Genomic DNA, 17,375 nt, shown 5'->3' on the forward strand with positions numbered 1-17,375 from the left:
CCTGTAGAAGAGTGTTGCTGTTTTATTCTTGAGGCCCAAAGAAGCAGCAGCTTAGAAGCACATCCTCTCCTCGTCGCAGCAAGAACAGAACTGAGAGAAGGAGAGCCAGTTTGGTGTCGTGGTTAAGTGTGCAGACTCTTATCTGGGAGAACCGGGTTTGACTCCTCCACTTGCAGCTGCTGGAATGGGCTTGGGTCAGCCATAGCTCTCGCAGAGCTGTCCATGAAAGGACAGCTTCTGTCAGAGCTCTCTCAGCCCCACCCGCCTCACAGGGTGTCTGCTGTGGGGGAGGAAGGTAAAGGAGATTGTAAGCTGCTCTCGTTCGGATAGTGAAGGGCGGGGTATAAATCCAATACCTCTTTTCACCCCGTCTCTGTCATGTGACCCTTTGGGTGGGAAAAGGACAGAGGGAGGAGGCACATTCCAGAACTTAGAAGCTTCTTCAGGAGAGCTTGGAAGCTCTTCTCTGAGGCTGGCCTGCAAATATGCCGTCCCCTGTGTGCCTGCACAGAAGCCACGACAGTGAACGTTAGTCACACGTCTGGCTGAAATTTCTGACACTGAACATGACCCAGTCACTAAAAAACAATGGCAGACTACCTTTTGGGCAAAGCTTCTGAAGAAATCAAGAGTTTGACTGGCAATGGAAAAACACTGGCCCAAAGGGCCTGATGCAGCCCATATAGAAGAACCTTCCATAATATGAGTGCCACGATGGAAAGCCCGGTTCCTTTATAGGGCTTACCTATGCAAAAGACAGGAAACAGAGCAGAGCCTTCCCCACAGACTGAAGGGCATGAGGAGATGTAGGTGAGAGAAGGTGATCCTTCAAGAAGCATCTCCTAGCCCAGGGATGGCCAAACTTGTTTAGCATAAGAGTCACAGAGAATAAACATCAGATGTTTGAAAGCCACAAGATATGAACATCAGATGTTTGAGAGAAGGAAGGAAAATAGATGGGGGAGAGGAGGGGGGGAGAGGAGGGAAGGAAGATGGGGGAGAGAGAGGTGGAAAGAAAGCAACTTTATCTTCAAATGCCTTCTCCACGTCAGCTGACAGGGTGGTAGGGGCTTTGGGAGCCACACAATATGTGTGAAAGAGCCACGTGTGGCTCTCGAGCTGCTGTTGGCCACCCCTGCTTTAGTTTGCTAAAGTGTCGGTATTTTGCACACCAACCCACCCTCCATCATCTTTAAGATCTGCTTCATCATGGAGACTATGCCCACCCACCAGCCTTGGACACATCATCCAGGACAGTAACTGCTGACTGGCTGTATGCCGCCAGGGAGCATCCATGAGCGATGAAAACAATAACAAGCAGAGTATTTGAATGGCTGTGAAGGATAACTTCCTACCTTTGCATTTTTCTTCGGCCAGGATACCACAGGGACCCCAGAAATAGCAAGGTTTTGGTCGTCGTCAGTGTGTTCTTTCAAGATGTTCTGTTTCAAAATTAAAACAGGCTCATCAGCTTGAAACAACTGCCGGGGATTCAGCAAAGAGCAAAACATCATACGAACATAAGAGAAGCCATGTCGAATCAGGCCAACGGCCCATCCAGTCCAACCCTCTGTGTCACATAAGAACATAAGAGAAGCCATGTTGGATTAGGCCAACGGCCCATCCAGTCCAACATTCTGTGTCACACAGTGGCCAAAAAAAAACCCCAAGTGCCATCAGGAGGTTCAAAAGTGGGGCTAGAAGCCCTTCCACTTTGCCCCCCACCCAAGCACCAAGAATACAGAGCATCACTGCCCCAGACAGTTCCAATAAAATGCTGTGCCTAATAGCCACTGATGGACCTCTGCTCCATATTTTTATCCAATCCCCTCTTGAAGCTGGCTATGCTTGTAGCTGCCACCACCTCCTGTGGCAGTGAATTCCACACATTAATCACCCTTTGGGTGAAGGACTTCCTTTTATCCGTTCTAATCCGACTGCTCAGCAATTTCATTGAATGCCCGCGAGGCCTCGTATTGTGAGAAAGGGAGAAAAGTACTTCTTCCTCTACTTTCCCCATCCCATGCATAATCTTGTAAACCTCTATCATGTCAACCCGCAGTCGACGTTTCTCCACGCTAAAGAGCCCCAAGCGCCTTAACCTTTCATCACAGGGAAAGTGTTCCGAATCTTTAATCATGAAACATGATGCTAACGGGATGGCTTGCCCTGCAAAAGGGAAGAGCGTTATTTCTGCCAGGGATGGAATTTTCAAGCCTTTGCAGGCTTGGTATTTCCATTTGTCAAGAGAGGAGCAGCTATCAGCTAGGGAGCTTCCACAGGTGATGTGGGGACTTTGTTTCACATTGACTTTATGTAAAGAGAATCTGTGAATCTAGGGGAGGGACGGTGGCTCAGTGGTAGAGCATCTGCTTGGGAAGCAGAAGGTCCCAGGTTCAATCCCTGGCATCTCCAAAAAAGGGTCCAGGTAAATAGGTGTGAAAAACCTCAGCTTGAGACCCTGGAGAGCCAATAAAGGGGAGGGATGGTGGCTCAGTGGTAGAGCATCTGCTTGGGAAGCAGAAGGTCCCAGATTCAATCCCCGGCATCTCCAAAAAAGGGTCCAGGCAAATAGGTGTGAAAAAACTCAGCTTGAGACCCTGGAGAGCCAATAAAGGGGAGGGATGGTGGCTCAGTGGTAGAGCATCTGCTTGGGAAGCAGAAGGTCCCAGGTTCAATCCCTGGCATCTCCAAAAAAGGGTCCAGGCAAAATGGTGTGAAAAACCTCAGCTTGAGACCCTGGAGAGCAGGGGAGGGACGGTGGCTCAGTGGTAGAGCATCTGCTTGGGAAGCAGAAGGTCCCAGGTTCAATCCCTGGCATCTCCAAAAAAGGGTCCAGGTAAATATGTGTGAAAAACTTCAGCTTGAGACCCTGGAGAGCTGCTGCCAATCTGAGAAGACAATACTGACTTTGATGGACCAAAGGTCTGATTCAGTATAAGGCAGCTTCATATGTTCAGATGTTTTTATTTGGAACGCCAGTTCTCAGAACTCTGCAGGTGCCTACCTGGAGTGATCCATATGGGGTGGCTTAATGCTCCTCTGTTTGTGTCGAAAGTGTAAAATGGGGTCCGCACAACATAGGAACGTTGGGAGCAAATATGCTTAAAGTTTTTTAACATATGGAGCAGAGATCCACCAGTGCCTATTAGCCACAAGATAGTGATGAAACTCTTTGTCTGGGGCAAGTGATGCTCTGTATTCTTGGTGCTGGGGGGAGGCAATAGTGGGAGAGCTTCTGGAGTCCTGGCCCCACTGATGGACCTCCTGATGGCACCTGGGGTTTTTTGGCCACTGTGTGACACGGAGTGTTGGACTGGATGGGCCAGTGGCCTGACCCAACATGGCTTCTCTTATGTTCTTATTTTAAGAAACCAAGTTCAGCATTTTACGTTACTGTGGTAAGACCTGCCATATGTTCTGGGCTGAACAGGGATCTGAAATCAGGAAGAACCAGGACTGTTCATTAATAATCCATTGTATTTTACGCAAACCCCTGTACTCTTTGTGCTTGGCGTGTGCGAGTCAGTCTCCGTACTTTCAGCCACAGGTGGATTTAAGTCACAAGATCTTCAACGTTTTGCCTTGTCCTGCCGCCCCCTACCTCCGTGAGCGGGCCTCATCCATTTCCGTTCCTGAATAACTTGCCCTTATGAAAAAATTGACCTGATTGACACGCGCAACACAAGGAGGTAGGGAAAAGGGACCGCATCATTTCAGACTACCGGTGGCTGGCTGGGGACTTTCATTGAATGCTTCCTTGTGCCAAAAAAATAAAAATAAAAATCCCGGGACACAGAAAATGAGTGCAGCAAGGACTGCACAGGGATCTTTCTCCCTCTTGTTTTCTCACTGCTGGGAGATACCCTATAGATGGGGCACCGTTGAAAACGGCATCCCCCACCTATTGATTTATTTTATTAAATCTCTATCCCGCCCCCTTTCCGCAAGAGGACTCGGGGCGGCTAACAGACATTTATACTCACAATTTAAAACCCACAAAATACAGTTACAATTAAAACCATTCCGTGGTGCTGTACCGCTTCAATATAGGCGGGTTCTCCTTTCCTGATGGTGAGCATATGGTATCGTAGCTCTATAACGATAACGTATTGTAGCTCTATAACGATGTCCATCCCGTACACCTTGCTCCGCTGCTGCGGGAGAACCCCAGCCCTTGTCTGTGCAATCAGGCACCTCCGCGGGCTGCTTGTGGACTCGCTTCCTTGTCCTGCTTCCGTTTTGTTCCCCTGAGGCTTCCCCTGGCCCCTCGGCCCTGCTGCCGGTTCTCCTCCACACGTTCTCCTGACTCGTCCAGCCCGTGTGGCATAGGGGTTAAGAGTAACGGACCACTTTATTCAAACTGACTTGACTTTCCAATCCTTTAGGGATAACCTAAACGAGATTTTGTTGCTTTTTAAATATATTATGCACTCTAGTTTCACCTTTGTACGTTACTCATATGACCTTAATGACAGACTTATATACCTAGTGCAGGGGTGGCCGAACTTGCTTAACTTAAGAGCCACACAGAATAAATGTCAGATGTCTGAGAGCCGCAAAATGTGAACGTTAGATGTCTGAGAGTCAGGAGTGGCGCTGGGGTTTTTGCCGCCCCAGGCCACCTGCACAGCTGTCCCCCCCATGGGGGGTCTGAGCAAGGCTGCGTGGTTCCTTTCCTCTGCCCTGCTGCTGGGTGGGGGAGGGGATGTGGGACCGCCCTGCCTCACTCTGAAGCTGTTTCCCCTGCAGGGGAGGCAGGTTCAAGGCGACGCCTAGCCCAGCTTTCTTCCGAGCCCAGCTAAGAAGCCGGGCTCAGAGGAGAGCACAAACTGGTGTGCAGTTCTGCCGCTCTCAGCTTCCTGTCATGAGCCCTGACGAGGAGGAGCTGGAAGGGTTAACACACCTGGAAGAGTTGCCAGCCAGTTCCTCAGCTGAACAAACAGTAGCTGGCCCATCAATCACTCTCCAGGCACCAGTGTCAGCTGTTGACAATCAATCTCCTCCAAGCTCTCCTCTGCCCATCTCAAGAGTTTGAAGCAGGCTCCGGAAAGAACTTTCAGAGTGAAGACATGAGACACGCCGAGGCTTCAGATCTCTCAGCCCTGAGTTCTAGCAGAGTCACTGCCACCCAGGGAGCAGGCTCCCATATAGCTCCCACCCAGGACCTGGTAACCTTGTGGAAGCAACAAGTCTATTCTCTGACTTGCATCCACGCTCCTTCCTGATTCCTGATCCTGACCTGCTTGATTTCCTTGGCACCCTGACCTTTTGGCTTTTGGACACTGACTTCTGATTCCGGTTTGTGATTCTGCATTGGTGACCTGGCTCCTGCTTGACTCCCTGGACTTTGACCTTGGACTGGCTTTGAACTCCTGCCTGCCTGTACCCTGAGAACGTGACACTTCCGGGGAAGCTGAGAGTGGTGGGAGAGGGTGCCTGAAGGCGCCCTGTAGGCGAGGTGGTGCCAGAGGCCGCCACCTACTTCACTGACTCCCATGCGCCGCCTCTGCTGAGACCCACAAGACATGACCATCAGATGTTTGAGAGCCGCAAGACAGGGAGGGAGGAAAGCAAATGGGGGGGAGAGGTGGAAAGAAAGCAACTTTAACTTTAAATGCATTCTCCAAGCTACTAGTTAGCTTGGCAAAGTTTTTTAAAGAGACAAATGGCTTCTCTAAGCTGGCCAACAGGGCAATGGGGTCTTCAAGAGCCACACAATATGTGTGAAAGAGCCACATGTGGCTCCCAAACCACAGTTTGGCCACCCCTGACCTAGTGATTTGGTTCGTGCAGTTGTTGTTCTTGATCTTGTTCCTTTTTTTGACCTGTTTTGTTTTGTGTCCTTTTTCGTCATATTGTTAATATTTTGCAAAAAGAGTCTATAAAATAAAGTAGTTTATAAAATAACCGGGAGGCCCAGTTTGCATATTAGGCCACACACCCCTGATATAGCCAACCCTCCAAGAGCTTACAGGGCTCTTAGTACAGGGCCTACTGTAAGCTCCAGGAGGACTGGCTACATCGGTGGCCTAATATGCAAAAGAGTTCCTGCCAGAAAAATAAAAGCCCTGCTTCTTCCGCATACGGCCCAGGATACTCAAAGCCGTTTTTATTTTCCTGTACTTCTATTAAATCATCTTTTTTATCAATAAAAGAGACCAGAACAAGGGGAAGAAATGGAGAGAAGCTGATGCTCACAAAAAGGGCAATTACACCCCTCATGCTCCCATCTGCAGCAACCAACACTGGTGTTCTTCAGGGAGAAACAGGACACGGGTCATTAAACAGGTAAGAGACACTATTTCATTTGGCGAAGCTGGATTTCAGCAGGAACGATGCACTTGGGTCGTGCATCGAATCCACCCTTCCTTGTCGATGCAGCTGCCGTCAAGACAAGCACAGCCAAATCGGCTTCGTGAGCTGCCCCCCTCCTCTTCCAGGCAACCAGGGAAATCCCTTTGGCAGGAAGCTGTTCCTTTTCCTGACGAGAGGAGCAACAGAAAGCAAAACCCCCATTTCCCAGGCATGCCCAGAGCTCCTAAATCAAACGGAAAGTGCTGAATGGCAACTGGTAGCGATATTTCACCGAGTGCAATTTAAATATTTAGGAGGAGGGGGAGCACTGAACACAGAGCAGTCCCTGGAGAGGGCTGTAACACATGCATGAGGAAAACTGCTCATTTGACAGAGCCTTCAGCCCTCCTGGCCAAATCCTCCATGCACAGTGAACAGCTAACGAGATGGCTCCCTCGTCCCTGATGCATAACACTGCAACGTGTGTGTGTGCGCACCCTGCGATCCTTATTTCCTACTCTTGGTACCAGCATCACAGCTGGCTGGTTGGTGTAACGGACTCAGATCAGCTAATCAAAAACTGCACTGAAGAATCTTTTCCCACAATGTTTACGCATTCCACATGCCGGGAGTATTTGGGGGGGGGGGGGGATGCTTTCAAGAATGAATCTTTCCCTATCCCTTGGGAGATACGACATGGTAAAGGAAATAGCTTTCAAGATGGATCTGAGTCCCGACTAAGGGAATTCTCTCTCCAGAGCCAAAGTTCTGCCCTCTTCTCTCCTCAGTCAGGCCTCTCCATTTAATAAGAGCTCCGTGGCGCAGAGTGGTAAAGCTGCAGTACTGCAGTCCAAGTTCTGTTCAAGAAGAAGATGAAGATATTGGATTTATATCCTGCCCTCCACTCCAAAGAGTCTCAGAGCGGCTCACAATCTCCTTTCCCTTCCTCCCCCACAACAAACACCCTGTGAGGTGGATGGGGCTGGAGAGGGCTCTCACAGCAGCTGCCCTTTCAAAGACAACCTCTGACAGAGCTCTGGCTGACCCAAGGCCATGCTAGCAGGTGCAAGTGGAGGAGTGGGGAATCAAACCCGGTTCTCCCAGATAAGAGTCCACACACTTAACCACTACACCAAACTTGCTCTCCTGAATTCGAACCCGGCGGAAGCTGGGTTCAGGTAACCGGCTCAAGGTTGACTCAGCCTTCCATCCTTCCGAGGTCAGTAAAATGAGTACCCAGATTGCTGCAGGTAAAGTGTAGATGACTGGGGAAGGCAAAGGCAACCCACCCCGTAAGAAAGCCTGCCATGAAAACGTGATGTGACATCACCCGAGTCAGAAACGACTGGTGATTGCACAGGGGACTGCCTTTACCTTTTTAGCCCTACTCCAGAGAGTCTAGGTACTAATGGCTGGACTTCCTACTTCATGCCCGAGACGAAGCATACAGTCGGATTGTGTGTGTGTGGATGAGAGGTCTGATGAGATCAGGCGGCCTGGGTCACCCCTTTCAGTGCTTCCTAAGATTAGGAGCCCCGTGGCACAGAGTGGTAAAGCTGCAGTCCAAGCTTTCTGCTCACGACCTGAGTTCGATCCCGGCAGAAGCTGGGTTCAGGTAGCTGGCTCGAGGTTGACTCAGCCTTCCATCCTTCCGAGGTCGGTAAAACGAGTCCCCAGCTTGCTGGGGGGAAAGTGTAGATGACTGGGGAAGGCAAGGGCAAACCACGCTGTAACAAAAAGTCTGCCGTGAAAACGCTATGAAAGCAACGTCACTACAGAGTCGGAAACGACTGCTGCTTGCGCAGGGGACTACCTTAGCTTTTTTTTAGACAGGACAGGGGCAGCAGCAGCAGCTCTGCTACTCAAAAGCTGTAAAGCAAGAAGGCGGAGGGACAATTTGAAGTGTATCGATGGTTCCGGAAGGGGAAGGGTTTGCCCTGATTGGGACGGCCCGGGCTAGACTGCTCTCTGAGCTAGCTCACAGGGCTTTTTTTAGCCTCCGGCTCACACATTTTTGTCTCAGCTCAGGAAGGGTGGCCCCAAAGCACACCAATTTATGCAGTGGCCAAATCAGTCGCTCACAACATTAACGGCGGTAGCTCACAAAGTAGAATTTTTGCTCACGAGACTCCACGGTTTACAGGGAGCACTGGAGACCACCGAAGACTACACAGAAGCAGACAAGGGGAAACCACCTCTGAAGACCTTTAAAGCCCTATATGGTCGGGGGCCTGCCTATTTATGGGACCGCCTTTCTCCACATGTTCCCCAGAGAGCACTGTGTTCAGCGACACAAAACCTACTATCTATCCCCGGACCAAGGGAGGCCGGACTGTGTTCCCCACAGGCTAGGGTCTTCTCAGTGGCAGCACCAGAAATGTGGAATGTCCTTCCAGAGGCCATTAGGGCCCTGAGGGATCTCTCTCAATTCCGCAGGGCCTGCAAAACTATTTAGACAGGCCTTCAACATCTAAATCAAGAGCCCCGTGGCGCAGAGCGTTAAAGCTGCAGTACTGCAGTCCTAAGCTCTGCTCACGACCTGATTTCGATCCCCGGTGGAAGCTGGGTTTTCAGGTAGCCAGCTCGAGGTTGACTCAGCCTTCCATCCTTCCAAGGTCGGTAAAATGAGCACCCATTTGCTTATTATAAACTGCCTGAGAAATAGCTTTAGGATTTTGTAGGTGTCCGTTCTAGCGCAGCAGGTGACATTATGCAGTACAAAGAGACTCCGGCGGAGCCTCCGGGGCGTCCCGAAAAGTCGGACTTCAATCCCTCACCAATAACCAGACACTCTCAGAGACACTGGGCCCCGCTTGACAAACTGACGCACACTGGCCCTGTGCTAGCCCAGAACCGATAATAATATAATAAACTATTATATTTCTATTTCTCAGGCAGTTTATAATAAGCCCCTTTCTTGCTGGGGAGAAAGTGTAGATGACTGGGGAAGGCAATGGCAAACCACCCTGTAAAAAGTCTGCCGTGAAAACATTGTGAAAGCAACCTCACCCCAGAGTCGGAAACAACCGGTGCTTGCACAGGGGACCTTTCCTTTTCCTCAACATCTAAACCGGGAGAGGACTGCCACACGACACTGCTGAGGAACGACAATCATTGCAGGATCACTGTCAGAAGATCCCGCCTATGCTGAAGTTGAACAGCACCATAAAACGTTTTGAGTTGTATTGTATCGTTTTTTAAACGGCATTTGTAGATGTATGAACTGACCATTAGCCACCCTGAGTCCGCTTGCGGAGAGAGTGGGATAGAAATCTAAAGTAATAAATAAATAAATATATAAAACGAACGCCCCTGGCCTTGAAAATGCTGTGGAGTCAACTGAAACTCGATGGCACTTCCCACCACCGAAGAAGAACCCTTATTACGTGTATGCCTGAGCTCCTCCCACCAAAACCTCCCAACCCTCCACTTTGGCAAAGCCATCTACCTACCTTCATATCCTCTAGCAAAGCCTGAGGATCTTCTATGCCTTCCGGGATGCATTTCTTATTCTCTGGGAGAGATTCCAGCTTTTCAACGAGGGCTTTCAACCCTTTCAGTTCAAACTCCGTAAGGTGAGTCCATTTGGCCGAGACCTCTGTGGCTGGCGACCCCGTGGGCGTTTTGGGATACTCTGCTGGAGCTGACTTTACGCTCTCATCCGACTCATTGGACAAAGTTCTTTTGAGGTACCTGGTGGCAGCAGATTTCGGCTTCTTCCCCAAAATCTCCTTCCCTTCTGAGTGTGTGCTGTTGGGAGAGGAGGAACCATCAGCGGAGGGCTTAGGGGTTTTTTCCAAGTTGTCATCCTTCTCTTCCCGAGCACGAACGTCACACAATTCTTCATCCATGTCTACCCAAGAATCCGAAGAGAAGCTATCTAAGCTGCGTTTCCTTGTTGCATCTAGAAGACACAAGAAGAGGCTCGATTAAAACCCTCCCAAAGCTGGAACTCAGACACACCTGCAATAAAGTGCTTGGGGGGGACGGGCAACAGTGGGAAGGCTTCTAGTGTCCTGGCCCCACTGATGGACCTCCTGATGGCACCTGGGCTTTTTTGGCCACTGTGTGACACAGAGTGTTGGACTGGATGGGCCATTGGCCTGATCCAACATGGCTTCTCTTATGTTCTCATTTCTGGGGCAGTGATGCTTTGTCTTCTTGGTGCTGGGAGGGGGGCACAGTGGGAGGGCTTCTAGTATCCTGGCCCCACTGATGGACCTCCTGATGGCACCTGGGCTTTTTTGGCCACTGTGTGACACAGAGTGTTGGACTGGATGGGCCATTGGCCTGATCCAACATGGCTTCTCTTATGTTCTTATGTGACACAGAGTGTTGAACTGGATGGGCCATTGGCCTGATCCAACATGGCTTCTCTTATGTTCTTATGTGACTCAGAGTGTTGGACTGGATGGACCATTGGCCTGGCCTAAATGGCTTCTCTTATGTTCTTCTGTGACACAGAGTGTTGGACTGGATGGGCCATTGGCCTGATCCAACATGGCTTCTCTTATGTTCTTATGTGACACAGAGTGTTGGACTGGATGGGCCATTGGCCTGATCCAACATGGCTTCTCTTATGTTCTTAAAGCAGCCCAAGTGCAGGACTAAAGTGAAGTCCTTGGAGGACATGAAACGTCCACCACTGACCTCCTCAGCCTCACGTTCTCCTTACTTTTCCCTCACGTTGGAGGTTCTTTTGCACTGGAGAATATTCAAACATACAGTTCTCCCAACCATCCATCATGGTAGTACATGCAGGTTGGCTGAACATGCTAGGCATCTCAATATTAAAGGACATTATTTGATGATTTGGTAAAACTACACCAGGGTGGGGTGTCCAGACACTGCACCTGAAGAGTGGCCAGAAACAGCAAGTATGCACTTGGTCTGCACTTCACCCATGTGCTCCTACCTGGTCTGGGGGGGGGGGCACAGTCCAGTACTTTGCATATTGAAGAACCCAGGTTCCCTCTCCGATTGAAGAGACAGAGGGCTGGTGAAGACCTTCTCTTCCCAGGATAGCTCTTGCCAGCCAGAGCAGACAATACCAGGCTAGATGGCCCAACTGGCTATAAGGCGGCTTCCCATCTGGCATGTGTCTTTGGCAGCCCCGGCTTGCGACTGCCACGGCTAACTGATGCCTCTGGTAATAGCCCACCAACCCTCTCCCGCTACGAGATTCATCTGCAGCCTGAAGTGGCTGAGTCCATGAAAAAGTTTGAATCAGCTGTGTGCAAAAGCTCGCTCAACACTGTGCAAACTGAACACCTTCGTACAAACTTGAGTTTTCTGAGAACTCAAAGAACAGAATAACCTCAGAAGAGCCCTGCTGGGTCAGACCAGTGAGGTTCCATCTAGTCCAGCCTCCTGTCTCACACAGTGGCCACCCGGTTCCTCCGGAGGGCTCACAACAGGGCACAGAGGCTGAGGCCTTCCCCTGAGAAGAACCTCAGAAGAGCCCTGCTGGGTCAGACCAGTGAGGGTGAATCGAGTCCAGTCTCCTGTCTCACATAGTGGCCACCCAGAGCCTCTGGAGGGCTCACAACAGGGCGCAGAGGCTGTGGCCTTCCCCTGAGAAGAACCTCAGAAGAGCCCTGCTGGGTCAGACCAGTGAGGGTTCATCTAGTCCAGTCTCCTGTCTCACACAGTGGCCGCTCAGTTTCTTTGGAGGACAAACAACAGGGCACAGAGGCTGAGGCCTTCCCCTGAGGTTGTTTCCTGGCTCTGGGATTCAGAGGATTAGTGCCTGTGAATGTGGAAGTCCCCCCCACCCCCGTCACCATGGTTAGTAGCCACTGATAGAATCATAGAGTTGAAAGGGACCACCGGGGTCATCTAGTCCAACCCCCTGCACAATGCAGGAAATTCACAGATATGTCCCCCGCCCCCCTATACATCCCCAGTGACCACTCCTCCATGCCCAGAAGATGGCAAAAACCTCCAGGATCCCTGGTCAAACCGGCCTGGAGAAAAATTGCCGACTGATCCCAAAGTAGCAATCAGCATTTCCCTGGGTGTGTAAGGAAGGGTCACGAGGATTAAGCATTGATGCCTCCCTTCCCACCCTCCTTCTCACAATCTGCCTAATTCACAAAATCAGCATTGCTGCCAAATGGCCTTCTAGCCTCTGCTTAAAAACCTCCAAGGAAGGAGAGCCCACCACCTCCCGAGGAAGCCTGTTTATCCTCCGTGAATCTATCTAACCCCCTTTTCACATCCTTTGCCTTTGACAGAATTTGGACGTATGTGTGTAAAGACACGGGGCTGCATCATCAGAAGGCTCCTTGCACTGAGCTAAAGGGCTACTGTTCATGGAATGGATCCAGCCCATGAATTACATCCCAAGCCTAGTAATATATGCCAGAGGAAGCCCCATGAACACTTGTCTGTTTTAGAAGAATACAAATCTCGCAGGGCCCTGACCTGGATGGCCCCGGCTAGCCTGATCCTATCAGATCTCAGAAACTAAACAGGGTCAGCCCTGGTTAATACTTGGATGAGAGACCACCAAGGAAGGCCAGGATCGCTACGTGGTGGCAAGCAACAGCAAACCACCTCTGAACACCTCTCGCCTTGACCCTCGGGGGGCTGCCGTAGGTCAACTGCGTCTTGATAGGACTTTCCACCGCCAAATCTTGCAAGAGGGCTTCTCTGCATCTGTGTTCCATTTACTGCAGAAAACCTTGACAGATACAATGCCACAAGATGCCCGGGACTTGGATTAACGTGCCCGAGGTTCCGCCAGGCCCCTGTTCCTCTAGCAAACAATGAAATCTTTTATTACAGCCTTTGTGGGTCTCCTGTTGAGAGTGTGCAACTTGTTTCTGAAGTAGCCGGAAAGCGTGGGCACCTTTCCCCACTCCCTGCTCTGAATGTAACACTACAAGAGAATCCCCCACTCACCAATTAACATGGATTCTCTCAGGTACTCTTTGCTGAGGTGGGAGCGCTGGGTCACGCAAGACACGTATCTCTCCAGAACATACCAGCACATCTCATAGTAGAAAGGGTAACGGAACTTGGCTTGCACCTGGAAGAGAGGCAGAAAGGCATCAGTTTGGGAGGAGGGGGGCAGGGGAGTTTGCACTGTTTGAGCGGGTTATCATCATCTCCTTGAGAGCACAAGCAGCCTTCTCCGGAGCGGAAAGGGGTAGGGGGTGGGTGGGAGCAGAGGAAGGCCGATGCCTTCTGCATGCAAAATAAGCAGCTCCGCCTGCCTTCCCCCAGAGAGCATTGTTTCGTGGGTCACGAATTTTGCACCCTCCTGAGGCGGTAAAAGGAGTGGATGAAAGTGAGGGATGGGATCCTTGCAACGGGTCCTGCGCCCCTCCCCCATCCATCTGGTGTCAAAATAGGGGTGGGTTACATCTTCCCAATATCCAGGGAATCCGTGTTAAATAGGAAGCTAGAGTGTTTTTTATGCTGTCGAGGAGTTACATTCTACACCTGCGCGCCCCGCCAGGCAAAGGCCCGCTAAATAAGGGAAGAGTTTTCGCTTGCCGTTTTATGATTTTTGCATTTATGATGTCGCTTGCAATGTTTATTTGCGTGAAACCCGAGTCTGCTGCTGAAAAGGAGAGCCTGAGAGCTCTCTCTCTCTCTCTCCACAAGGTGCATTTCAACTCACTGTGTGTCATGATGTCATTATACGGAGCCCTCCCCAGCAGAGGAAGACAATCCCATGGAGGGGAGGGTGGGGAACAACATAATGATGGTAGGACGTGGGGTAAGCTGAGGTATTACATGGGATAGAAGGGAAGGGAGACAACTTGACGCAGGGCTGTCATTTTCAATGGCAATTCTGAGTTTATGTCGGGGGTGGCCAAACGTAGAGCCACAAAGAATAATACGAAGAAGATATTGGATTTATATCCCGCCCTCCACTCCGAAGAGTCTCAGAGCGGCTCACAATCTCCTTTACCTTCCTCCCCCACAACAGTCACCCTGTGAGGTAGATGAAGATATTGGATTTATATCCCGCCCTCCACTCCGAAGAGTCTCAGAGCGGCTCACAATCTCCTTTACCTTCCTCCCCTACAACAGTCACCCTGTGAGGTAGATGAAGATATTGGATTTATATCCCGCCCTCCACTCCGAAGAGTCTCAGAGCGGCTCACAATCTCCTTTACCTCCCTCCCCCACAACAGACACCCTGTGAGGTAGATGAAGATATCGGATTTATATCCCTCCCTCCACTCCGAAGAGTCTCAGAGCGGCTCACAATCTCCTTTCCTTCCTCCCCCACAACAGGCACCCTGTGAGGTAGATGAAGATATTGGATTTATATCCCGCCCTCCACTCCAAAGAGTCTCAGAGCGGCTCACAACCTCCTTTACCTCCCCCCCCCCCACAACAGACACCCTGTGAGGTAGATGAAGATATTGGATTTACGTATATCCCGCCCTCCACTCCGAAGAGTCTCAGAGCGGCTCACAATCTCCTTTACTTTCCTCCCCCACAACAGACACCTGTGAGGTGGGTGGGGCTGGAGAGGGCTCTCACAGCAGCTGCCCTTTCAAGGACAACCTCTGCCAGAACTGTGGCTGACCCAAGGCCATGCCAGCAGGTGCAAGTGGAGGAGTGGGGAATCAAACCCGGTTCTCCCAGATAAGAGTCCGCACGCTTAACCACTACACCAAACTGGCTCTCCAATAAGGAAGGAAGACGGGGAGGGAAGAGGGAAGGAGAGGCAAAACAAAAGCAACTTTTACTGTAAATGCATTCTCCAAGCTTAAAGAAGTGATTTTAAAAAACAAATGCCATCTCCAAGTCAGCCAACGGGAGGGGGGCTTCAAGAGCCACGCAATATGTGTGAAAGGGCCATACGTGGCTCCTGAGCCACAGTCCCGCCACCCCTAGTCTATGTAGTTCTGCCAGAAGGAGAGACAAACTGATGGCGAGAGGAGGTTCCCTAACCTCCAGCCGTCTGCGATTCCACAAGAGACCACTAAAGAGCAGAAGCATCAACAAACGCTAATCTTTCTTTTTGGTAGGTTGCTTTGGGAGACTTCTCTACGTAGAAAATAAAGTAGCTTCAGAGGGAATGCTTTTTTTAAATCTGTTTTAAGGAGGCCCAGCTTCCACTTCTTCCCCTAGTTCCATTCCTACAAGGCCAAAAGAGGAATTGACATGTTTCATTTGTTTCTTCTACCGTAAAAGTCACTAGCATCAGTTTGCATCTGATCAAATCTGCAAGTATCGTAATGCCCCTGTATAAATCGATGGTGCGGTCTCATTTGGAATACTGTGTACAATCCTGGTCACCGCACCTCAAAAAGGATATTATAGCATTGGAAAAAGTGCAGAAAGGGGTAACAAGAATGATTAAAGGCTTGGAACACTTTCCCTATGAAGAAAGGTTAAAACGCTTGGGGCTCTTTAGCTCGGAGAAACGTCGACTGTGGGGTGACATGATGGAGGTTTACAAGGTTATGTATGGGATGGAGAAGGCAGAAAAAGAAGTCCTTTTCTCCCTTTCTCACAATACGACAACTTGTGGGCATTCAATGAAATTGCTGAGCAGTCAGGTTAGAATGGGTCAAAGGAAGTACTTCTTCACTCAAAGGGTGATTAACATGTGGAATTCACTGCCACAGGAGGTGGTGGCGGCCACAAGCATAGCCACCTTCAAGAGGGGTTTAGATAAAAATACGGAGCTGAGGTCCATCAGTGGCTATTAGCCACAGTATGTATGTATGTGTGTGTGTGTGTGTGTGTGTATATATATATGTGTGTGTGTGTGTGTGTGTATACACACACACACATATATTGGCCACTGTGTGACACAGAGTGTTGGACTGGATGGGCCATTGGCTTCTCTTGTGTTCTTATTATCCCAGCCCAGCTCATAGGAAGGTGCACCTCTTGGCTTCCATTTCCAGTCTTAAGGGAGGTTTTTGGGATCAACTTCACGTGCGTCGAGAGGAAAAGCAGAATAAATACTGAAAAGTATACTGCCCATTCAATGAAATAAGGCAGGGTGAATTCAATATCCAGAACATGAAAGAAGAAGAATTGCAGATTTATACCCCGCCATTCTCTTTGAATCAGAGACTCAAAGCGGCTTACAATCTCCCATATCTTCTCCCCCCCCCCCACAGCAGACACCCTGTGAGGTAAGGTGGGGCTGAAAGGGCTCTCACAGCAGCTGCCCTTTCAAGGACAACCTCTGCAAGAGCTATGGCTAAACCAATGCCATTCCAGCAGGTGCAAGTGGAGGAGTGGGAAATCAAACCCAGTTTTTCCAGATAAGAGTCTATGCACTTAACCACTGCACCAAACTGGCTCTCCAATACTCCCTCTAAACTGTGGAGTCTTGTGAGCAAAAGTTCTACTTTGTGAGCTACTGGAATTAAAATTGTGAGTTCTTGCATAAATTAGTTTGCTCCGGGGCCATTTTTCCTCAGCGAAGACAAAATGCGTGAGCTGGAGGCTAAAAATCTGTGAGCCAGCTCACACGAACTCAGCTTAGAGAGGAACACTGCATGAAACACATCAAGACAGTGCGTCATCCAAGGAATGTTTGCACCTTGAGAATCCAACTTGATGTTGCTGTGAATTATATTAAACATTTTAAAAGCCAGTTTTGTCTCGCACCTGGGCGCAAGTCCAGCCTTTGTCATGGACACGCTGCATGATCTCAAACAGGTCAGTCTCTCAGCCTCAATTCCCAGTCTGTAATCTGGGAAGCATGTACCAATGCAATTTCTTTAAAACAGTTCCGATATAATTTATTTAAAATAGTTCCGTCCCTCCTTTCCCCGACAATGGGCTCAAGGCAGCTTATGGCTGCTTCACTTTAAAAAAAAACACACACGCACCAGAAACGTTAAACCAAAACTATCCATCCAATCAGGGCTTTTTTTTGTAACAGGAACGCCTTTGCATATTTAGGCCACACCCCCCTGATGTAGCCAATCCTACAAGAGCTTATAGGACTCTTAGTACAGGGCCTGCTGTAAACTGCAGGAAGGTTGGCTACATCAGGGGTGTGTGGCCTAATATGCAAAGGAGTTCCTGCTACAAAAAAAGCCCGGCATCCTATTTAATTTTTCGATTTATACCCCGCCCTATCC

The 17,375-nt window shown here is 49.8% G+C and overlaps 1 protein-coding gene across 5 annotated transcripts in view; it reads right to left on the minus strand.

Moving 5' to 3' along the window:
* Positions 1-17,375, minus strand: part of KDM2B (lysine demethylase 2B) — a 147,783-nt gene that overhangs the window by 49,362 nt on the left and 81,046 nt on the right. For all 5 annotated transcript variants that reach the window (XM_060250138.1, XM_060250139.1, XM_060250136.1 and 2 more), the window contains 3 exons: positions 13,204-13,330; positions 9,750-10,201; positions 1,356-1,442 (listed from right to left, as the gene is read on the minus strand). In XM_060250138.1, coding sequence (XP_060106121.1) covers positions 1,356-1,442; positions 9,750-10,201; positions 13,204-13,330 — 666 coding nt within the window. The remainder of the gene's footprint in view (positions 1-1,355; positions 1,443-9,749; positions 10,202-13,203; positions 13,331-17,375) is intronic.

Source organism: Heteronotia binoei, chromosome 11 (assembly GCF_032191835.1).
Source record: "Heteronotia binoei isolate CCM8104 ecotype False Entrance Well chromosome 11, APGP_CSIRO_Hbin_v1, whole genome shotgun sequence".
NCBI classification, from domain to species: domain Eukaryota; kingdom Metazoa; phylum Chordata; class Lepidosauria; order Squamata; family Gekkonidae; genus Heteronotia; species Heteronotia binoei.